Source organism: Anopheles coluzzii, chromosome 2 (assembly GCF_943734685.1).
Source record: "Anopheles coluzzii chromosome 2, AcolN3, whole genome shotgun sequence".
In the NCBI taxonomy this organism is placed as follows: Eukaryota; Metazoa; Arthropoda; class Insecta; order Diptera; family Culicidae; genus Anopheles; species Anopheles coluzzii.
The window spans coordinates 124,313,091-124,336,793 of record NC_064670.1 but is presented as its reverse complement, the minus strand read 5'-3'; the positions used below and the strand labels follow the sequence as shown (position 1 = coordinate 124,336,793).

Below are 23,703 nucleotides of genomic sequence, written 5' to 3'. Positions count from 1 at the left end.
CACAAAATAAATCAAGTTCCAGTTATATTAATTTATAATTTCCACCTTGAGCTCAAATTGTAGACAAAATTGTTCATACTGCAGTCAGTTCGAGTTCCCGGGCGCAATCACTGTGTACGAGCGCGGATGTGTGCGTGCCTGCCTGGACGAGCGTGTGTGTGTGTGCAAGAATGTGTAGAAAAAAATGTTTTGATTTGTATGCCGAGCGTTGGTGCGAAAGAGACAGCCGCCCACTCTACGGCCCTGCTTCGCTGGCGAACAAAGCGAGAAGGCGACTAGTCCACACTGAGCAAAAGCGAGAGACAGAGAGAAAAAGGCAATGAAAACGCCGTTCCGTTTTAATGGCTGCCGCGAGAAGGTGTAGAATGAAAAACGGTGAAATTTTACTGAAATAGTGCTAGAAAGATGTGCTAGGGCAGGAAAACGGTGAGAAAAACTGTCCAACTATACGCCACGCACCGTGTACGAGTGTTTTCCGGACCGCGCTAGCTGCAGAAAAGCAGGTAAATTGCCACGGGAAAAGTGCCCCAAGTTTCACCGTGTGTCTGGTTCGCTTCGCTGAGGAGATTCCTCCTAAATTGTGTGTGTGCGTGTGTGCGTGTTTGCTCTGGTTGTGCGACCAGTTCCTTCTAGTGGCGGTGGCGACAACGATGACCCTTTTTGAGGGAAATGTGGCCATACCGAAATAATGCTTGTGGTGCGTTCTAGAAGGCGGACAGGAAATTTCCGACCCCGGGGTGGCTGGGTGCAGTTGCCTGCAACTACCATCGTCATATCGTGAAGCAAGGAAGTGTGAATGCGTGTGTGTGTTTGTGTGTGTGTGATATAGGGTGTGTGTTTGTGTGTTTGCAGTGGAAGATGTACGCCGCCACGGCTGGTTGCGACCGCCTGCTCCGGTGGTTCTCTTCATGGTTCTCTTGGGGTGTAATGTTACACTGAGGCGTGTAATCATCGACCAACTCATCATCGGCCCGAACCGAGAGAAACCAGCTTCCGGACGCAGGGCCTGCGACTTGGGTGTGGACAGGAGCGTGCGTCACTGTACTCAGAAGTTTCGGTTGGACCACTCGATCCTACACGGCAGGGTGGGAGGGATGATGGTGCGATAAAACACCATCGAAGGCGAATATGCTTCTCCAACCTGCCCAGGATGAGTCAATCATGGTCATGGCGAATCAACTTTCTTTCAAATCCCTTGAAGGAATCCGGATGGTGGTAATCGGCGGAAAAAATGTACAAAATAAGCAACAGGAATCTATTGTTTCTTTGGTAACGTGTTGAAAGCAATTGGACATTTTAATATTCTCAAAGCATGCTTAGTTCAGTCAAACAGAGCTAGATTTTTCCACCATAACAAAGAGCTGCAAATCGGCCATTACTGCTGCATAGGCCAATTAGAATCTAAACTAGCGTAATAAGCATTTTAAACGTTCTGATCGGTCTGAACAGGTCGAATAGCATAAATTGCAATAGCAGCAATCAATTCTTACTTTCACAGAAATCATGCTGCTAGCAGTGCTGGATCTCATTTTGCTCATACCACACCAGCAACCCCCGTTAAGCCCCTGGTTCACCCTGGTGCATTGCGAAACGGGCTGATTTATTTATTTATGTATCCCCTATCCCCCCGCCCTCCACAGCGCGCAAGGGTTTTTGAAAAGTTATGTATTAAAAGAGCGCACCGATGGAGTTTAATTGCAGCCACACACAACAGAGAACACACTCCGCTCCGCTCCATTCCATTCCATTCCGGCCTGGTGTACCCAGATTTGTGCCAGCAGTTTTCAGCACGTCCATGCCCATCTTTGATTCTGCCATTGAACCCAGAACACAGCGCAACCCGCTGATTAACGTGAAAAGTTGGACATTACTAGACGCTGCGATGCGTGAAGGATATACCCGAAGACATCGTCGAGGAAATCTAGAACAGAGCCCCAGCAGTAGCAGTACCCGCTCCCTGGCAGAATACGGAACAGTTCGGGTGTCGGACGTCTTCCGTTTGGACTTTTCTGTTCTTTTTCTGTGTGCTGAATCTGTCCCTGTCCCTGTGAGCGGAGATGATGCTTCCAGAAGACGCCTGCTCGGGAGCCTTTTTACCATATTCTCCACTGCAGACTCCACTCTCCGGCATGGTGGCTTGTGAGTAAGCGGCCTGCCACACACTCTCTCTCTCGCTCTCTCACTCGCTCGCACGGCAGAGATGTTGTACCTTTCGAACGCTGACGGATGGACACTCATCTCACTCTTATGCTGCATGCTCACGCTCTCGTCTCGGAATGTTGGAGCAGTGGCAGAGCAACGTTTGTCGATGATGATGGCTATATGCTCTTTCCTCGCTTTAGCCTAGCCTGGAGGATGAGGGCCCCATCCAGGTGGGGTTGCGCTGTATCAAAAACTCCAGCCAGCAGCTTCCTCCTGCAGAGTGTGTGTGTGAACCTGTACCCCGCCAGATTGACTTGACCAGCAGGGCCACCGACTCATCTGGCCCGCTTCCTGCTGGTGCACGTCCGGCCGGGAGTGTCCAACTGTAGAGCATGGGACGAATGTATTATTCATGTGCCGATAGAAATGCAATGCAAACCGAATAATGACATACGAAACTAAATAACACATACACACAAACACACACCCGTGCACCTTCTCCGTTTCTCCCTTTGTTGAGCTGCACTCTCGAACGCGCGATTGCTACAATTCGCGGCTGAAGAAAGGGGTGGAGGGGAGGGGGAGGCATTAGACTTAGGGGTAGACCGACCTGCGCTGGTGGTGTGGTGGATATGGGACACCATGACGACAGGGCTAGTAGTAGTAGCTCGGGCTACTGCTATCGGAGGCAAGGCAGCAAAACGAAGCTGGCGGCTGGTTAACCGGGCATGCCATGCTAGACAAACAAAATCCACCAAAACCCGTGGTCTAGATATCGGGAAGCGTTTGGCGTTTGGGGAGAGGGAGTAGCAAAAGTAGGCGGGAAAAGGGCACAACATGTACTCCTCGCACACACACACTCACATACACATGCATACCCGCACGCCGCGTACACGCGTGACGGAACGGCCACTCGGGGAAGAAGTGATGGCAATGGAAGAGGGAGGAAGCTGGTGCTGGTTATGTGTTTTTGTATTATTAATCATGTACCCGTTTGGAGCTTTTATTTCAACAAGTACATAAAATTAAGAGCACTTCCAACCAGTATCGATTGCGCCGAGTAGAAGCCAATGAGCACGGATAGCGCGACAGCATGAGAGCAGCATGAGATAAAGCTCCATCGTTTGGATGAAATTGTTTAAATTTACTGTGTGCCCGGTGGAGTATGAAAACGGGACAGACTTTGACTGTTGTTTATGTTGGCTGTACAATGTGCCGCGAGGGTATTTATTGCCTTTTTGTTTAGGATGCATGATCAGCTTTCTTTTCTAAATTCTTTTTTTGTTTACTTTGTAGTCGACCTTCAAATAGCGACACTTGCTGTACAATCATCAGTGTCCGCTGAGCGGTCCGATTCTGAAATGTCCGCCCTGGCTTACAGCTCAAAACGGGTACTGCTGCTTCGGCTGCCTGCCACTAGTCGATAGCCGTGGGAATGCGCATGAATGAAATATATTTCGCATGTACTGTGGCCGTGTGCCTCCCTCCGATGCCGATTGCGTGTGTGTACTGCTGCTGCTGCTGGTGGTGGTGATGGTGTGTCATCTCGGGCGGGATGATCCAATGGCCCCAATGTCGTGTCTCTCCCCCCCACTGGCTCCCCAAAACGGGCAGACCACCTGGCCCCGTGGCGTATTTGCGGGATGCTGTATTTGACTCACTCTCGAATGACATTTCTCCCTTTTCTTCCCACTGGCGGGGTTGGTGCCCGTGTTGATTTGGTTGTCTTTCTTTTATTGCCACATAAGCCGGCTCTTTCTGTTTCCGCTGCTCAATGGGGAGGGGGGAGTTGCTTTCATGTATGTATGTTTGTGTGTGTGTATGTGTGGTGTCCTGGCCCGGGGGATAGGACCCAGCGATGAGGCAGTATCAAATATTGCAGCAGCATGTTTTCTGCTCGGTTTGGTGGAACGGTGAAACGATAATGGTCCCATTTCCTTTTGGAATAGAATTATCTTTTTTTTTTTGCACAAACACAAGCGGCGGCGCACTCCCGGCAGTGATCGATGTCCTCCGGGCGGTGATGCATTTCAACACACTAGAAATCTGTTCCTTTTTGTAGAGAGCGAGGCTTGGGATATGTTGTTGACAATTTCACAATTTCACTGGTTATTTCTATTATTTCTACGTACGTGTCTGTGTGTTTCTCTATCCTTCTGTAACAGCAAACGAAAACGCTCCGCGGACCAGAGCGATCGAAAATGGATGTCCTTTGAGTGGCGGTGAACGAACTCGCACTTGAATCGAAGTTTCAACTCCCCCTCCTCCGAGCTAGAGCGAGCGAGCGAGCTCCGTCATGGACCCGAACGAATCCCACCATCCCCACTCGGGGGCACCGGGCGATGGGACGGGAGGACGAGGCCCCCACTCGGCCGCAGCAGCAGCAGCAGCAGCAGCAGGAGGAGCCTCCGGCGGTACGGGAGCACCAGGATCGGCGGCAGCGGCAGCAGCGGCCGCCGCCGCAGCAGCAGCCGCCTACCACCAGCAACAGTACTCGCAGGTGCCCTCGCACCACCTATCGTCGGGCTATGCGGCTGCGATGATGGACCATCATCATCATCATCATCAGATGAAAGATCCTTACTCTCATTACCATCACCATGGACGGCACCCGTACGCGGATCCGTACGCGGCGATGCACCACGGCCATGGAGGGGCCGCGTACCATCCGTCCGCGCACGGTCCTCCACCGCCGCCACCGTCGGCGCTGGGCTCGATGCATTCGCAGCATTCGTATCCGCACCACCACCATCCTCATGCACACCAGAATCCGTACGGGCACTCGTACCATCACCAGCCGCCAGGATCCTATCCCGGCTCGCAGGCCTCAGCTAGCAATGCATACCACCATGGGGGCCATCCCGTCCATCATGCGGGACACGCTGCATCGATGGGACAATATGGCGGCGGTCAGACACAGCAGTATCCCGGTTACGGACAGTTGGCGGGAGCGGCCGATCAGCTAACGCCGGGTGGCCATTATCCCGGAGCGTCTTCAGTTTCCCACCATCACAACCCCGCGATGGGTGCGTATCGGGACGATAAAGAAATGCTTATGGGTCAGCAGGAACATAGCGGTCTAGGGCCAAATGGGTCGGGCAGCGATGCGAGTGGAATGGGTGGACCACCAGGAGGCAGTACGATACCGGGCAACAATCCACCGTCGACGGCTGTTCCACCTGGTGGTGGCCCAGGCACCAGCAGCAGCAGTAGCAGTGGAAAACGAAAGATTGAAATCCTCGATAATATACTGATAAAGAAATCCAAAAACACACCTTCCGAAGGTGGAATGGTTGCTGGCGGCATGCATGCTAACAGCAGTCACAGCAATCCCTACGGTCAACCAGTGGACCCGTCTCTCGGGGCTGGTGGAATCGCTGCGATGGGTGCGGGCGATAGCTCGAAATCGTCCTTTCAAATATCGAACCTACTGGACGACAAGAACGCCAAACAGCAGCTACCTGCTGCCGGAGGACCGTATGGAGCATCGGATGGAGCAGGCGGGGTAGTAGGTCAACACCACCTGCACACTGCCGGTCATCACGAGCGTGAAAAGAAGGGCAATGAATCGAGCCATTATCATCATGGTAGCGCTCTTTCTGGTGGATCGTCAGGCCGAAAGTCCTCAAAGGCATCAAAAGCGAGTGATTCCTCTAAACATGATCGCTCCGGTGCCTCTACCAGTGCGAGCGGATCGGAAGCAACTGCTGCCGATCAGCACCAACAGCCACAGACGAGTGCGACCCAGCACATGGACTTTGATATTTCGGAAAAGCTGAAGGAGATGGGAGAGATCAGCGTGAAGCCGGTGTCGAAAACGGACGCAAACACTAAATCTCGCGCCAGCGAACTGGAGTGTAACGAGGAGATTTCGCTGGAAATTACCAAGAAAGATGCGGCGATGCGCAAGGTGAGCAATTTGCGCAAGAACATCAAGGAGGTGATGGACGATAATCAGCTGGACGCATCTACCCTAGCAGCCCAGCGCCAGGAGCTGGAACGATTGGCACGTGTCCAGGAGCAGCAGCGCATCATACGCGAGGTGCAGCGCCAGCTTGCACTGGAGCGGCAAACGAACAAAACCGAACAGAAGGTGATGCAGTTTCTGCAGGGACACGCCTCGATACTGAAATCCCAGCAACCGAGCACGTCCAGCACGGCGGCGAGCGGTTCGGGCAGTGGTGGGGTCGCTTCCACCACACCGATACGCGTGGGCTACGTCAAAAATCCGTTCGAAACACGTGGTCGCCCGCCCAAAAACCGGCAACTGTTGATTTCCACCGCCACGACTTCGCTTCTCACCACCACGACGACCACTGTCGCTGCATCGACGACGGCAGCGACCAGCACTACTAACTTGACTCCCTCGGTTAGCATCGCTCCGGTGAAGGCTTCCTCGGTAGCTTCCGCGGTAACACCGGTTGGGCCACCTTCCACCACGATCTCCGCATCGGCCTCACCGTCGCCTTCGCTCATCCCAGTGCGCACGTTCGAGGAGATGGTGGACAGCGAGGAGGAGCTGGAACCGGAGGAGGAGCCCGAGGACGAGGACGAAGACAGCGATGGCGAGGTGATTGCGCTGCCGGAGAAGAAGGAAATCGTGACAATCGACAGCTCGTCGGACGACGACTGTATCGTGCTGTCGGACGACGACGAAGAGCCGGAGGACGAGTCGGACGACGATCCGCAGAACAGTGGGCTGCACGTGAACGACGCTTACAACGTGCCGGACGAGCAGGGCCGTGTCGTGATCAACGTGGGGCACGCCGACGGCGAGGAGGACATCTTCCTCGCGCCCCAGATTGCGCGCATCATCAAGCCGCACCAGATCGGCGGGGTGCGGTTCCTGTTCGATAACATCATCGAATCGATCGAGCGGTACGACTCGTCGACCGGGTTTGGGTGCATTCTGGCTCACTCGATGGGGCTCGGCAAAACGCTACAGTTAGTTTGCTTCTGTGATATATTTTTAAGGCACACCAGCTCCAAAACGGTCCTGATCATCATGCCGATCAACACGCTGCAGAATTGGTTGAACGAGTTTAACACCTGGCTGCCGGAGGACGCGGAGAACAGCCCGCTGCGGAACCATGGCGAAGTGCGGCCGCGCAACTTCCGCATACACATCCTGAACGATAGCCACAAAACGCTCAAATCGCGCTCGAAGGTGGTGCTGGAGTGGGCCCGCAACGGCGGAGTGCTGCTGATCGGGTACGAGATGTACCGGCTCCTCAGCCAGAAGAAGATGACGAAGAAGAAGAAAAAGAAGAAGGGCGTCGCGGTGGAGCTGGAGGAGGAGAAAGAGTCGACCGAGGAGCAGCGCAACATGTTCGACGACATACACGAGGCGCTGGTGAAGCCGGGCCCGGATCTGGTCGTGTGCGACGAGGGCCACCGTATAAAGAACTCGCATGCCAGCATCTCGGTGGCGCTGAAGCAAATCAAATCCAAGCGGCGGGTGGTGCTGACCGGCTATCCGCTGCAGAACAATCTGCTCGAATACTGGTGCATGGTGGACTTTGTGCGCCCGAACTATCTCGGCACGAAGACGGAGTTTAGCAACATGTTTGAGCGCCCGATTCAGAACGGACAGTGCATCGATTCGACGCCGCAGGACATTAAGCTGATGCGGTACCGGGCGCACGTACTGCACTCACTGCTGCTCGGGTTTGTGCAGCGACGATCACACTCGGTGCTGCAAACCTCGCTGCCGCAGAAGGAAGAGTACGTGCTGCTGATACGCATGACGGAATTCCAGCGGAAGCTGTACAGCGTGTTCATGAACGATGTCGTCCGGACGAAGGCAGTGCCGAATCCGCTCAAGGCGTTTGCTGTGTGCTGCAAGATCTGGAACCATCCGGACGTGCTGTACAACTTCCTCAAGCAGAGCGAGCGCGATCTCGATCTGGAGCTCGAAGAGCCAGAACCTCCACCAGTGCCGGGAGGAGTGCCAGGAGCCGTCAAGCCGGGTGAGATTCCCTCGACGGGGATTACACCTGCCACTTCGGGCACGGTCACTCCAATGGAAGTCGATAGTGCTGTTGCTGCTGTTCCGGGTGCCATTCCGGGTACCGCCAATACGATGGAAGTATCGCCGATATCTTCGATCGTACCGGCGATTGGAGGACCGGCAAAGCCGGGTCGAAAAAATGCAGCCGTACCGAAACCGGCCAAACCGCTCGCCCTGAAGAAAGACGGTACACCGCGAAAACCGCGCACGTCCAAGAAGGCGACCGTAGCGACCAATAAATCACAAGCCGTGGGTAAGGATGGAAAGATGGTTCCGGCGGCCACGATCAGTCCCAGCAACGTGAACAAAGATCCAGCTGCAATGATGATGGACACGACGCCAGGAGCACCGGGAGGGTCGGCTGATTTTCCCAAGATGGAAGGTACTGGGCCTAATTTCGGCACGGAAGGAGGAAGCTCCGTGAAACAGGAAGCTGGCGGAGCAATGTATCCACAGCAGGCGGACGGTACGCAGTACCCGGGCGCTTCCGGAATGGGTCCATCGTATCCTTATCAACCTTATCCAGGGGCAGGACCCATGGCACCGAACCATGCTTATGGAAGCTATGGGCAGGGTATGAACATGATGGGGGGACCCGATCAGTCGAATGTGTACGGCAACACGTACCCCAACGCTGGTGCTAATGGACAGTATGGAAGTGGCAGCAATCAAGCCGGCGGACCCGGAGGAGCAACCGATCCTTATAATGGTGGTTATGGCAATAATTACTATCGCAATGATTACACCTCTTCCTACAACCAATCATCTGCATACGGCTCTGCGGGAAACACTTCGGCCGCCGCTACTGGTGGGTATGATCATCAAAGTCAGTATCCTTATGGCGCGAATACTTCGGAAGGAGTAGCAAACTCTCAGTATTCTAGCAATGGCAGTGATCCGGGCATTCAAAACCCCCAATCGAATAGCTATTGGGGCGATAGTGCTAACGTGAATGGTAGTAACTCTTACTACGACCAACAACAGCAGCAACAACCGACCCCCACAAATGATGCAAATGGAGGAACTGGTACGCCATACCCGGGATATGGTGCAGGATACGAAGGGGCAAACGGAACCCAACAGCAGCAGCAGCCCCCGATAAGTACTGATCAAAACGGAAGTTCTGCCATGTTTAACTTCCCGAATGCAGAGCAGCAGTCGGCAGCGGAAGCACCATCGACAGTGAATCCTCAATCACAAACAACTCCATCGTACGATAACTTTGCCACACCGGAAACACTGCCAACAAATGGTTTGCCCAAATGGGATGCAGAACAATCGAACAATGGTAACCATTCGGCAGTTGGAGGTGATGTTGAACTTTCCCAGAGCAAAACGGCAGAAAGTGCAGTGACTGAGCAAGAAGCTACCGCCGCCAGCACTACAACCCCTACCACAGACGCACCATTGGTGGTTCCTGCCCAATCTTCGGCAGAAACGAATGAAAGCAATCCGGACGCTGCGGCTATAACGCAAGAGCAAGCCAATGCTCAGTATGCAAATCAACCTTCGCTCGAAGACCTCAACGATCCTGTTAAACCTGATCTGACGGGTGAAAAACCACCGGAAATAGTAGGCATGGATGTGAAGGAAATTGACAAACTGGACGACGACCTGGAGATTAAACAGGAGATCAAACAAGAGAAGGAAGTGGAGGACATCAAGGGTGAAAAGGAGACGGAAAGCGTCCAGGTAAAGCAAGAAGAGCAAGATAATGTGGTCGTAAAGAATGAGATAAAGGTGGAGGAAAACGGTGAAAAGATAGCAAACGATGCGTGTGGAGACATGCCAGATAAGCCTGCTGGTGAGGTGAAAGAAGAAGAAAAGCCTACCGAATCGTCCGAGGATGTGAAGCCGATCAAGAAGGAAGAACTAACGGAAGAAGTTGAAATTAAGCAGGAAGATGAGCAGAAACCATCTACCGAGGGCAAAACCATTGAACCCATGGAGGAAAAGAAGGTGGACGAAGAGTCCGTCGTCGATAAAAAAGAGGAAATTGAAATTCCTATAGAAAAGAAGGAAGCTGCTGATCAAGAAGCAGAAGAAGCCAAGGCAAAGGAAGACGTGGAAAAGGTGGTAGAGGAAGACGTGAAACTGATCGTCAAGGATGCAGATGGCGAAGAAAAGCTAAAAGACGACACTACCCAACTAGAAGAAGGTGAAGTGGTCGTGAAAGTGGAAGAGAAAGAATCTCCTACAGCAGATAAGGATCCATTGTCAACCACTTCTACGACGACATCCACAACAACTTCCACCACGATCACGACTACGACCACGACGACGACTGCCACTGCCGGCACCAAGGAAGGCAAGGGAAAGGATGCAAAGGACGAAATACCGTACGAATGGGCGTTCGAGCTGATGAAGGGTTATATTCCCGATTTGCTGGAAAACTCTCCAAAGATGGACATTTTCTTCTGCATACTAGAGGAGAGCATTCGGCTGGGCGATCGTCTGCTGGTGTTTAGCCAAAGTTTGCTGACACTGAATTTGATCGAGCGTTTTCTGCAGCACAACAAAATTCCTGGCACCGAGAACTATTGGGCCAAAAACATCAGCTACTTCCGTAAGTATTGTATGCAGCGTTTATGGTTTTGCTAGGATAATGTATAATTTTCGTACATTTTCACAGGCCTGGATGGTTCGACCGTAGCGCAGGAGCGCGAGAAGCTAATCAACGAGTTCAATTCCAACCCGAACGTACACCTCTTCCTTGTGTCGACACGCGCTGGTTCGCTCGGCATCAATCTGGTCGGTGCCAATCGGGTGGTGGTGTTTGACGCCAGCTGGAACCCTTGCCACGACACGCAGGCCGTGTGCCGCGTGTATCGCTATGGGCAGAAAAAGCCCTGCTTCGTCTATCGGCTGGTGATGGACAACTGTCTCGAGAAGAAGATTTACGACCGGCAGATCAACAAGCAGGGCATGTCCGACCGTATCGTGGACGAGTGCAATCCGGACGCGCATCTGTCGATGAAGGAGATCACCAGCCTCTGCTACGACGACGGCGAGGACGGTGAGATGAAGGATTTCAGTGAGGATAAGGATAAATTCATCGACATCGTGATGCAGCACCTGCTGGAGTCTCACTCGAAGAAGCTAACGAAAGCTCCGTTCGCGCACGAGAGCTTGCTGATCGATCGGAAGGAGAAGAAGCTATCGTCGGCAGAAAAGCGCCAGGCACAGCGAGGATACGAGCTGGAGAAGCAGGCTGCCACCAAGCCGCAATACTCGTACACCTCGATGGGCACCACTTATCGTGCGATACGTACATCTGATGGCTCGATCATCCACAGACCGGTTGCATCGGTAAATAACATGTCTTACTTTTTGGTGCTTGGCAGCATATCGCTAAAACGTTCTTTTTTATCTAAAAGGTGCGTCCCATGCAGGCTGGTGATGCAAACAAAACGACTACCACTGGTGCCCGGCCTACCCGTTGGATAGCTGCTGAGGTGTGGCAACGACAAGGCATGACGGCCCAAGAGATGACACTACCGATAGGTTAGAGATATTGAAAGCGCTATCAATTGTGCAAACGTGAAACTAACTACTTTACTCTCTTTTCCTTCCTTCCTTAGACGTGGTAATTCCAACAAGCTCCGCAGACAAATCAAACATTGTACTGAAGGCTGGGCAAAAGGTGATGGTGCTAAAGTCGCCGAAGGGTATCTACATGCAGCTGGAGAGTGGCAAAATCATTGCAATACGGACGGCCTTCAAGGTGGGACAGAGTAAGGAAACGCCACCCGCAAAAGGAGGCATCATTAGTACCACCCCAGCAGCAGCTACCGGTCGCCGTACATCAAACCTCTCGTTCGGTACGGCCAAAGCTTCTACCACGCTGTTGACGTCGAAGAACGGCGCCGGTGGCAGTGGTGGCAGTGCGGGCGATTTCTCCGAAGGCAACTCGTTGAGCATTGCATCAAACTCGGATGATGACGAAAAGTCCGATTCCAGCATGCTGCCGCTAACGATTAATGATGATGGCGATAGCGAAAAGGAATCGATGAGTGTGGACGATTATCCGGATAAACCTGTGTCGAAAAAGGATGGAACCGAGGTGGAACAGATCGTGAGCGAGCGGACGACGGACACGATGATGAGCAGTACGAGCAGCACGAGCAATAGCAATAGCGGCATGGCGATGGTATCTACGACAACGTCCACGACTACGCCCTCCTTCACGAATGCTTCGCCCGTTAAGAGTGGTAACGCATCGGCGAGTGATACGGTTGATAAGTTCCCGATGATTCAGTCGGCATACTCCTTAGCTCCTCAGGCCCAAAGCCTTGCGGCGAACCGGGCCGGCTCGATTGGAGGACCGTCCCATGCGTCTCCGTCGCCTACGGTAGTGCAACCCACGGCTACCGTTACCATCGACGACGATTCACCTCCGATGAGGGAGAAGATGGTCTACAAACCGAACCTGGTCGAGCGCAAAACGAAAGCGTCGCCATCCTCACTGAAAAACTATCGCCACAAGGCAAGCAAAGTGCAGGAAATCAGCACAACAAGTACAACGGTCACACCGACATCAGTCGGCAGTGTGGTTGCTGTGGCTTCATCTACCGGCACAGCAACTACAACGGTGGCCAGTAATTCGAACGTCACAAACATGCATCCGGGTGTGGCAACTACCAAGGCGAACGAGGTACCCACCATCAATCCGGCTAGTGATGCTGCATCGGGCATGTACAACATGGCCTCTGGTACAAATGCACACAACAGCAGTATGTATCAACCGGCAATGATGATGCCCAATGATAAGCTGCCAGCAAGCCATACGACCAACAATCAGTCGACCACTGTTGATGCATTTGGCCATGGAACTGGATCTGTTGGTGGATACCCCGCAACTTCTCACCTGGCACAATCGGGCAGTAAGTTACCAATAACAAACCCCACGCCATCCATGTCCAGCGAAACAATGGCAAGCGGTCTGCAACAGTATCCTGGAAGTCATCATACGCTACCGGGCGGTCACCAAACGGGCTACGGAGGGCATCCACCAGCCACCACGGCGGCAGGATCGTTGGCTGTTAAAAATCACAGCCAACAACAGGCGGCTGTCGGCCACGCAGGTGTCACTTCTCCGATGGCTTATAACAATAGCTCAACCGGCGCAAGTGGTAGCACCAGCAAACAGCATCACTCATGGATGCCATACAACTCTTCAGCTGCGAGCGGAACGGGGTCTAGCTCATCGGGGAATACGATGACTCCTCCCGGTTACGGGCAACTACCCCAGCAGCAGCAGCAGCAGCAGCAGCAGCTGGCGCAACAACAACACATGCAAACCCACGGTAGTTATTCTCAGCAACAGCAGCAACAGCAGCAGCAGCACCATTACCAACCGATAGGTGGTCAGATGCAACACCGAATGCCACATCAACCTGCCCATCCGCATCATCTCGGTATGCATCAGCATCAGGCGGCAGGCGGCAGTGTTCATCCACCTCCACCGGCGCCACAGTACGAGTCCAGCCTGAACTTCCTCGAGAAGACCACCTCGGCACTGATTAACAACCAAAACCAGAGCGAATTCCAAGCCTCGCTGAGCAACATCACCCGGTCGCCCACACCCACCGACGGCTACATCGACTACAATCCAAAGCCGGCTGCCGCATCGACGAAGAAGGGTGCTAGCGGGAAGAGCAAAACACCGAAAGCTCCCAAAAACGACTACAATGCCGCCAAAAAGGCACTGAACAAGCGGAACAATCCGTCACCGTACACGCATATCTCTTCCTCATCCGCGTCCTCCTCTCCGTCCGCATCGCCGGCAGTGATGAACCATTCGCAAAATACAAACACTGTACCCGCTCCATCCATCGCCGGGGCCGGAATGTATCCGAGCTATCATGCCGGAGCCGGAGCGTCCCCTGCGATGGCACCTGCGGCCACTGCTGCCGCGGCCACGTCAGCAAGTGTCAATCCGCCCTCGGGTCTGTACTACGATCAGTACGGACAACCGATCAATCAACATCATCAACAGTTGGCAGCGGGATACGGTTCAGGTGCTGGCATGGGGATGGGAACACCGCCTACTACGAGTGCTACGAACAATGGTCACACGTTGGCATCGCAACCGTCTACCGTGGCTGGCTATGGAAACGTGCCCAATCCACCCGTGTCGTCATACGCTGGTGAGTAAACGTCCGTACCATTCTGATGGAATCGAATGCTTCCCCTTTTCGCTCCTTTTTTATTGTTTATTTTGATTATTATTTGTTTCTTCCACTCATTCTAATGTTCATTTGGGATTTCTTGGTTTACTAACATATGTTTTGTCATACTTTGCGTGTAAAACGATAAGAAGCGTTAGATAATGAAGTAGATTATCGATGGTACTGGCCGAATTAATCGATCGATCGTTGATGTTCCTGAGTTCATATGCATCAAAATGCGTTAGGCGGCGCTCTAGCAGCAATCGAACACGACATCCGACACGAACAAACCCATATAATCATATGGAGGTGCACTGTCAGACACAAACAAACAAACAAGACAAACATGTCAAATCCCATACATTTTTCATGTTCGATGTCGTGTTCGATTGGTGGTAGAGCGCCGGGTTAACCTGTGTAGAGTCTCCATTTAGAATGACTAAATTACTAAATTATCAAAAGGTGTTAGAGTGAGAAAGGAAATTAAGTTGAATTTCATAGGCAGAGCTGTTGCCGTAGAGTAGAAATATGTTAAATTGGAATTGGCTTTTAATGGAATTTTACTTGAAGAAATCATAAATGGTTGTTGCATTTGTTTTAACGCTCAAGATCGCATTTCATTTGACATGAGCTAGATGGTATGTTCCTTTGAACGAAAAGGCCAAACTGCAGTAGGATACATCACAATTAATCATTGAATTTATGTTTCATCATAATAACCCTTTCCTAAGGTGCATTATATGTGGGTTCTATGTTTCGATTTTGTACATGTTTTTGTGTTGTCTCTTTTTCTCCATGTTTGTGTGTGTGCGTGTGTGTGTCTTTACCATCTGTGGTATGTCATGCCGTAGGTCCTTCATACACATCAACCAGCAATAGCACGACATCGACGGCCACTGTTCGCTCGAACTATTACCAAACGCCGGGCGCACCGGAGAGTGGCCATATTTCCGCTGGAACAGGCAGTGTTGCTGCACAACCATCTGCCACCGGTATGCTGGCAACGGAAACTTCACCATCGGCGATTGGTTACGCGCATCAAACGCCAGCGACGGTACAGCCGCATCACCAGCATCGCCCGGGCTCACCGTCACAAACGGTTCCACCCCACTACACGCAACCTCACGCAACGGCCGGTACAACATCTTCGAGGGGTGGCAGTTCAAGAGGATCATCGAATGCGCCACCGCAGCAGCATCAGATGCATCATATGCAACAGCCCCAACAACAGCAGCAGCAGCATCATATGCAAACCCAACAGCATTCGACGCATCACCAGCAGCAGCAGCAGCAGCAGCTTGTTCCGCAGCATACAACAGCTACAGCAGCAGCAGCGACCGTACAACCCGACTATTCGATGCACTCGCAATCCTCCGCATCTTATGGTTCGGCGATGGGAGGAGCTGCACCACTAACCAACCCGGACATTGGCAACACCCAGTCGAACACATCGACGGCCGCGAACGTGTATCAGCAACAGCACCAGCTTCCATCGCATCAGCCACAGCATCATCAGCAGCAGCAGCAGCACCAGCAACAGCTACCACCGGCCGTTTCGGCACCAGGATCCTTCCTGCCCTACTCCTCATCCTCCCCATCGTCCGCTACCGGATACGGCGTCCCTTCTGTTGCGGTCGCAAGTCAAAATGCTACAACCACTACCAGCACGGTCGCTGCTGCCGTCGCATCGTCAGCAGCAGGAGGACCGTCGGGCAGTAGCAGTACAGCCGCCAACGGATCCGCCTTCCATCGTCCGGAAAGTGCGATGACAATGGGAACGGCCGCCCCGTCCGCTGTGGCCGCCCCACCCGCGTCAACGTACGACACGCCGCCAACGTACATTCCCGACGCGAATGCTCCTGGTGCAGCTGCGGCAGCAGCAGCAGCAGCTGCGTACCATCAGTACCATCACGCACCGTACCAGTCGTCGCAGTACCATCACCATCAGCCACAGGGCTACTATCCTCCGCATGCACCACCACCATCGGCCTACCCGTACTACCCATCATCCGCTGGACCGTACGGAGCGGGTCAGCCACCACCACCACCGCCCGGTTCCGGCATGGTACCGGCGGACTCACAGTACCACTCCTACCCACCACCACCAGCGGTGTCAGCGGCTGCGGCGGCAGCTGCTACAGCAAGCAACTACAACTATCCACCGTACCCGAGCCAGCCCGGCGTTGGACAATGGCAATAAGCGCTGTAAAGATCGGCGGTACCACTTCACACACACACACACTGTTGACCGGGCGCATTGTAGATGTACATAGGAAATGTGCGCCCATTTATGTGTGTGTGGCTGTGTTTGTAAGTATGTTTTATGCGTTCGTGTCTATTTAATGTGCATATGTACATAGGGACGGTCCCGTGGTACAGTCGTCAACTCGAACATGCCCGTCGTGGGTTCAAGCCTCATATGGACCGTCCCCCCGTAGCAAGGAGTTGGCTATCTGGCGGCGTAGTACTAAGTAAGTCCCGAAGAAAACAAGAGAAGAATGTACATAGGTATGTTATGCTGTATTCGTATCTTCGCACTTGCTGCTGCTTGAAGCACTACTGCAAACATTCAAACCGAGGATCGAACAAGTAGTTTAGAACTTTGAGAATACTGTCGTGTACTCTAGGACACAAACACACACCAGCAAAGCAAATGCTCTACCAACCTACCAATTCAACAAGCTCCTAAATCTTATCGATCGTGTAGAAACTACTATTACTATCTACCCTACTCCACTGCTACTACTACAACTACTACTACTACTATTACTACCTACTGCTGGCTACTAGACGCGCCGTTTATAATGTAATTCGATTTCACGTCCTACCAACTCAAATGCATCATAGCTTGGGCAGTTTGACGGCACATGTTCCTATAGCGATCGGCTGCAAATCTCGCGATGTTTTGCGGGTGATACAAAATGACACAAAACAGCAAGGCGCACGGTCGACAAAAAAGATACGAAATAACCATTCAAATCAAACACCAGTTTTGCTTGTAACTTTCTCACTATTTAGGCGATAAGAAGAGAAGGAGCACACGCACGAGCGGGCGAGAGATACGTTTAGTGTTTATAGCGGTAGGTGTTGTAGTTCCAGACTCATCGTGTGTCCTAAAACCCCCCTATGATACTGCTTAGGTCCCAGCCTTTAGGTGTAAGTAGAAAGAGAGAGAGAGAGAGAGAGCCAGTGGCAATTTTCAGTATTATTTCAATTTTGGGAATCACTAGTTGCTTTTGGCGCTGTTATCGGCAAGGCGGCAATGCATCGTTGTTCCTTGTTTGTAATTCGAATGTAAATAGATTAAGTGGTTGGCTCGTCGTGCGCCCTAAAGATTGCCCCCAAATGCGCGCTCTGGCCATTATTGCATCCGTATACTGAATTTAGCTGTAGTCGCATCAATTAGAACGAGTCATTAATAAGCACAAACATCAACGGCAAAGAGCAAATGAGAGCGAGAATATGCTAGGCAACATATCAGCTAGATTCAATCTGACTGAAATTTTGGAAACTAACAACTAAGAAGTACTGTGCAATTGAAAATTGTCCGTCGAGTAGTAGTATTATGAATGAGCGTTGCTACCGTTTGATTAAGTTGGACTTAGTTGAAAACAAACAAATCGTGAATCGTTTTCTGTTCCCCGTTTGTTCCCCACCGTACACAGGCGCGGCGAGGAGATGCTAGGGACGACGATATTTCGACTAGAAGTTTTTATTTTTGAAATAGTTTAACGTTTCGAATTGTGCTAGAAAGCGTTTCTAGAACGGTTTTAGAGTGTAAGCAGGTGTTGTGCGCTTGGTATGTAGCTATCGGGGCAAAAAGGATGCAAACATTTGCTGAGATAAATAAACCTTCTACTATATCTGTACCAGAACGATCACCACTCGCAATGGGAGGGGAAGGGATAAGTGGTAGGTGTTTGGGTAAGGTGTAATCTTCCATAGCAGATAATGATGTGTAGCGCGATCTGTTAACGTTTAAGTCACGCAAATCCAACCAAAATAGTAGAGAGTAAGCAGCTAATTCTCTAAAAATAATGCAATCGAACGATCGATTGGGTGGCACTTGAAAGCCGGGGTGGAAATGCACGATCCTCCGGGGGAAAAGGGTTACACCTAGCAGCAAAAAGGATTTTAATTCACCTGCTCTTTAGCAAGACAGAAAATAGAACAACATACTCCCAGAAAAATGTAGATTATTCTTTAGATTGTGCGGTACACTGGCTACCACACCACATAGAAGAACTATATAAGCGATGTGTAAGAGGGGCGCGAGAAGTGTAGATTAAAATATTCAGGAAATAGAATACAATTGATGAAGTGATTAGGAAACTAACTTATTCGAATGTGTAGTAGTGTGTTCGTTTGTGTTTGTATTACCCTTTTAAGTCAGTCAGAGAACACACACACGCTTCCTTCTCAAGTAACTGTGCCCAGTTGGAGAAGGGAACGATCCTAGCATTAAAATAGATCAAGAAACTGTGAGTTTGTAGCAGCAGCAGCAGCAGCAGTTTCTAGCAAAAAGGAATTCAATTCGATCCCTTGTGTCCTCCCGCGTTGAGTTTAGATAAATTGAATTATGCAAGCAATGCACATCCACAGGTGTGTGTGGTGTTGCAGATCGCAAAAGTTGCAAAGAAAGAGAGGGAGGAAGTAAATAATGTAACAGCACGATCAAAAATTGCTTCGGAATGTTTCAGCTTTTCCGGGGAAGTTATTCAATTTGTAAGATACACACAAAAAAACCCATATATCTACCTACTTATACATACAATACATAATATATAATATATCCATTGTGAACCTGTGAGTCGTTCTATCCCAACCAACCAACCAACCAACCAACCAACCACACTACTACTAGTACTACAACTACTGAGAGGAGGAGAAGGCAACACGTGGGACAAAAACAGTTTAAGTGTTTAATTGCAATTAGCATCCGTCGTATCCGATAGCCAAATGCAGTAGGAAGGAAAAAGGGATGATAACCCCTGGTCATAGACCCTTCTTTAACAGAACAAAAAGAAACGGTCGCTTGATTTCGAATCGGTTGGCACACAAACACGTTCTTCTGTATCCGCCGCAGGAAGTAATACACACAGATATATTGTAGCATACCGGGGGAAACAAGTGTAAAAGCCGACATAATACAGGATATTTGAATTAAAAAAGTGAAGAAAACAATATAATGCAATCCGCAGTGCGTGTTTGTTTCTGTGGTCGGTTTGTCGGTATGCGGTCCACAGCGAGAAACTTATCGTGCACCCTTTTGAACCACAATTGTTACTGAGTGCTCTCTGAAATTGCTCTTCGATGGTCTATAATCTTCTCCAGAGTACTTCTACTGCACGCGTCCGTACTGCGTCATGCGGTTTTGCGTTCTTAATCACACCCTTTGTGTGCATTGAATGCTAATCAGAGTACTGTTCGTTTCTCATACTGATGAATGGTTGATGAATTGCTGTTGATCTTTACCAGAGAGAGGGTACGTGTCATAGATAACCCTTCGCGACGATGAGCAATTAAATCCGACTTTTAGGCGCAAAGTACGCATGATGTCATAAACTAGTTAGTACTTTGTTTTATTACTCCACGTCATCACGTTTTAAAGTAACGTCTCCAGTAAGATACAGAGCTGTATGAGAGAGAAAAAGAGAGAGGCCTTCCCCAAAGTGAGTCCATATGATCTCCCCCGGCCAGAAAAGCTTCACAATCACCAGGTACTTTAGTTCAGCCGCTTAATTTCGTCATTCGTACGCTTTCGTCCCAAAGCCACGCGGACAGCTCGTCGTTCCGTGCGTATTTGCTCAGCTTTTGCTCCCGACAGTCACTGAAAGAAACAAACACCCCGGACCCCAGACACATTAGACGACCTTGGCCTTGGTTAGCAAAACTTCCAAATTCAAACCAACTTACGCGTAGTATTTGCCGCTTTCTTCCGCCAGATCTTCGTCCAGGGCCGTGTAGAGCGTGGTCTGGGCACCGGAAAGTGGCGTCTTAAATGCTACTCGTAGCAACGGTTTTACCAGTTTACTAGAAGAACAGAAGTACAGGCGCGATATGCGGTTAACGATCATGGCTATCTAGGATCACACACATTGGTCTACTTACTGATCGAACAGGAAGAAAAGCGAACCCATGTGGCGAGGCAGTTCGGTGTCGACCGTTCCGGGATGAACGGAGTAGGCAGTGACACCCGTCCCCTGCAGACGCTTTGCCAGCTCCCGCGTGAACATCACGTTGGCCAGCTTGCTCTGGCAGTAGGCCGTCACCTGGTTGTACGAGTGCTCACTGTTCAGGTCTTTCCGGTTGATTTTGCCGTACTTGTGCGCCAGGCTGGACAGATTCACGATCCGGCTCGGTGCCGAAGCCTTCAATCGATCCAGCAGTAGATTCGTGAGCAGAAAGTGCCCCAAATGGTTCACGCCCAGCTGCTGCTCGAATCCGTCCTTGGTAAGCGCTTTCGGGCAGGCCATGACGCCCGCATTGTTAATAAGTATGTCTAATCGGCTCTCCTCCTCCAGGAATCTGCCGAAAAAAACGCGTAGTTCGCGAATGGTGATTCGTTCCGACCCCAGTGTAAGTGTACCGAAAACCTGCTCACCCTTTTGCAAATTTACGAACCGATTCCAGCGACGCAAGATCCAGCTCGCGCACGTGAATATCGGCCAGCCCAGTTTGTGCGATGATATCGCTCCGCGCCTCGTTGCCACGCTCGAGCGACCGGCAAGCGATGTACACCTTTCCGCCACGCTTCAGCAGCTCGCGGGCCGTTTCCTTCCCGATGCCCGTGTTGGCGCCCGTTATGAGGATCACCTTTCCATCGCACCGTGTGCCCTTCCGAAACTGACCACCCTCGATGATGAGCCTGTGCGCACGGTGGTAAGGCTTAGGTTTTAGCAAAATCACACCGCTCCACCGAGAACAACTGGCGAGTCATGCTTACCGGGCAAGCTTGTACGTCAGCACGGCCACCGTTGCGCCTATCACTATACTCAGCAGCATGTTGCCTTTTGCGATACGAGTTTGCACGCTAAACTATCCGCGACGCCGTACCACTGCCGACTGATGATGGGGCTGATCGTGGTCAGCAGCGGTCCAGCGAACGGCGCGAACGACGCGTGTGTGCGGACAACCGAAGCCCTCTCGCGCGCGCTGCACGTGTGCTCGGTTTTCTAATGGATTTTTTTTCTATTTCGCACCCCCACCACCATAAGCGCTCGAGCGCTAGAAAACAGTGGAGAAGAAGCCTTTTCACCTTTGTAATGCGCTCACGACGGACGCTCGGTTGGTGGCGATTATAATGCTCGCTATTTTCGTTCGCGTCTCTCGGTTCGGGGTCGCGTACATTTGTTTTCCGAAACCTTATCTTATATCGCTATACGAGGGGAAGAGGGGGGGGGGGGGGTGGAAGGGTGGGAGGGAACGTTTATGGATCGAAATATAATCCATCGGCGTGGGGGGTGGGAATGGGGGTGAACTTGGCAATGAAACCGAACAAAACAATGGCTTCCGAAGGTGGTTGGCGCCTGCTGCTGTTCCCCCGAACGCTTTTGGGCGGTTGGCCAGTTATGGAATTAGTATTCCTAAATAAGCCACGGTCTGCCACGCTGGAGGTGCTACATTTCATGGATGGTTGAAGTACGGGGAGGGTTAGGCAATAGGATAATCGTAGTTTTCGGAGCTTCTCTCATTCACCATCGTCAAATCGTATTTTGCTTTGTTTGACACAAATTTGATCAGACAAGTAAACCGGTTTATGTTCAATAGTGGAACGAATCGCATCATTCTAACGGAATGTTTGTATGACTGTAGTAAATCGCTCCGATCGTCTCTGAAACAAACACGACCTCTTATCAGTTGGGAAACGTAGTACGCCTTAGACGTTTGAACGCTTAAAGCGTGCACTGTGTGGGACGTTTGGAACGCATGTTGAGCGCTTCGTTCGTCAACATTAATTCTAGTTTCTTTACATTTTTGCATTTAAATCGTTCCTTTGCTTAGCACGATCATTTATTTCTTTCCCCTCACAGCTTCATAACAGCCGTTGCTTCGTAATACCCCGTGCAGGATGTGGAAAATCGTTGAGAAAGATGAATTTCATTCAGCACCAGGCTGCCAAAATCGTAATCCCCGTACAGTCGCATTATTTCGCTCGCATCGAACGTAATGCGCTTCCGTTCGGCCGCCTTCTCGTCGACGATTTCGCTCTGCGATGCGCGGAAAAGCGAATTGATCAGGGTGGCGTGCAGCTTCACGTGCTCGTACTTCTTCTGCATCAGTCCCTTCGCTATGAAGTAGTCGTAGATCTGGTCGGCTGCCGTCTGTAGGACCGGGGATTCGATTTTCGCGTAAAGAACGTCCACCGCGTGCGGATCATCGTTCATGTACTCGAGCCCTCGCACTCGTATCTCTAACGGACCGTTCTCCTGAAGCAGTGGACTGTGAGGGGCGAGAAAAACGATTCGAATTAGCACATTGCTTGATTGCTTCTTCTTTCCTCTATGCAACAATACCTGATGATCGATTCCTGGCAGTCGAGCAATATTTGGGCCGCATTCGCACGATCCTCATTGTCCATCAGGGCCATCGTGCAGAGCGTTATGTGCAGTTTTTCCGGCTGCTGAAACAACGACTCGTCTACGCTGAACGCGACCGGCAGCTTCCGGACGACTTTGTGGCGAAATTCGGTGAAACGCTTCATCACATCCGGCACGTTCAGCGGCACGGACAGGAAGTGGGTGAACTGTTGCTTGTTGCGTGCCCCTATCACGATCAGTTCGATGCGGGATCGTGCTGCGGCTACCGACTTTCTCGTACTGCCCGTAACGACAATATCTCCCGTCGTTCCCTGCTTCGGCACACGGATCTGTGCCTTCGTTTCGGCTTCCAATCGTTGGCGGGTTTGTCCTTTCGCACCGATGATCATCGCATAGAAGGAACTAAAGCGAGTAGGGCGACGATGCTAGTAAGTTGAATGTTGTATAGAACAAGAGAGTAGGCCAACTTACGCAGGCACGTGGAAAGATGTTTGGTGTTTGCCATTATCGGTCAGCACGATATCGTAGTCCTCTTCCCGGTCGTCCTCGCCGTACAGGTCTTCCTCAACGTAACCCTGCGGCCCATCGAACGATTCCTGTTCTCGTCCGGTTGCTTTGGTGTGATTTACGCGATAACACCGTGTACCGATCCACATAAGCTGCGGCGACATTACATCCATCTTTTAGGAAGGGAATATTAACTTTTCGTGCGATTTTTCCCTGAAAATCTGGTGGAAACAACACAAAACAGCTGAACTGGAAGTTGTATTGTTTACAATTTGTTTTGTGCCTCCGTCTACAGCACCGAATCAAAAAGTTCAATTTACGCACGCAGCCACCC

The 23,703-nt window shown here is 51.2% G+C and overlaps 3 protein-coding genes across 6 annotated transcripts; 1 reads left to right on the top strand and 2 right to left on the bottom strand.

Moving 5' to 3' along the window:
• Window positions 1–107: 107 nt before the first annotated feature.
• Window positions 108–19,511, top strand: LOC120948185 (uncharacterized). 4 transcript variants are annotated; one of them, XR_005750928.2, is made up of 7 exons: window positions 108–503; window positions 4,308–10,718; window positions 10,785–11,461; window positions 11,530–11,656; window positions 11,734–14,301; window positions 14,472–14,784; window positions 15,174–15,286. XR_005750928.2 is itself a non-coding variant. In XM_040364257.2 (6 exons), exons 2-6 carry the CDS (start codon window positions 4,439–4,441, stop codon window positions 16,520–16,522), a joined length of 11,001 nt encoding a protein of 3,666 aa, XP_040220191.2. In that variant the 5' UTR covers window positions 108–503; window positions 4,308–4,438; the 3' UTR covers window positions 16,523–19,511. The 4 variants fall into 4 exon arrangements, 3 of the variants coding, with proteins under 3 accessions (XP_040220191.2, XP_040220193.2, XP_040220192.2); XM_040364257.2 differs by lacking the exon at window positions 14,472–14,784 and having other exon boundaries at window positions 15,174–19,511; XM_040364259.2 differs by lacking the exon at window positions 15,174–15,286 and having other exon boundaries at window positions 14,475–14,930.
• A 369-nt stretch (window positions 19,512–19,880) lies between these two features.
• On the bottom strand, window positions 19,881–21,535 carry LOC120948196 (retinol dehydrogenase 12-like). Its single transcript, XM_040364297.2, has 5 exons — window positions 21,269–21,535; window positions 20,927–21,190; window positions 20,434–20,850; window positions 20,239–20,355; window positions 19,881–20,152 (listed from the first exon to the last, which is right to left on the bottom strand). Exons 1-5 carry the CDS (start codon window positions 21,325–21,327, stop codon window positions 20,053–20,055), a joined length of 957 nt encoding a protein of 318 aa, XP_040220231.2. The 5' UTR covers window positions 21,328–21,535; the 3' UTR covers window positions 19,881–20,052.
• A 782-nt stretch (window positions 21,536–22,317) lies between these two features.
• Window positions 22,318–23,641, bottom strand: LOC120950482 (activating signal cointegrator 1 complex subunit 1). Its single transcript, XM_040368548.2, has 3 exons — window positions 23,334–23,641; window positions 22,839–23,264; window positions 22,318–22,764 (listed from the first exon to the last, which is right to left on the bottom strand). Exons 1-3 carry the CDS (start codon window positions 23,540–23,542, stop codon window positions 22,350–22,352), a joined length of 1,050 nt encoding a protein of 349 aa, XP_040224482.2. The 5' UTR covers window positions 23,543–23,641; the 3' UTR covers window positions 22,318–22,349.
• Between the last annotated feature and the right edge of the window lie 62 nt (window positions 23,642–23,703).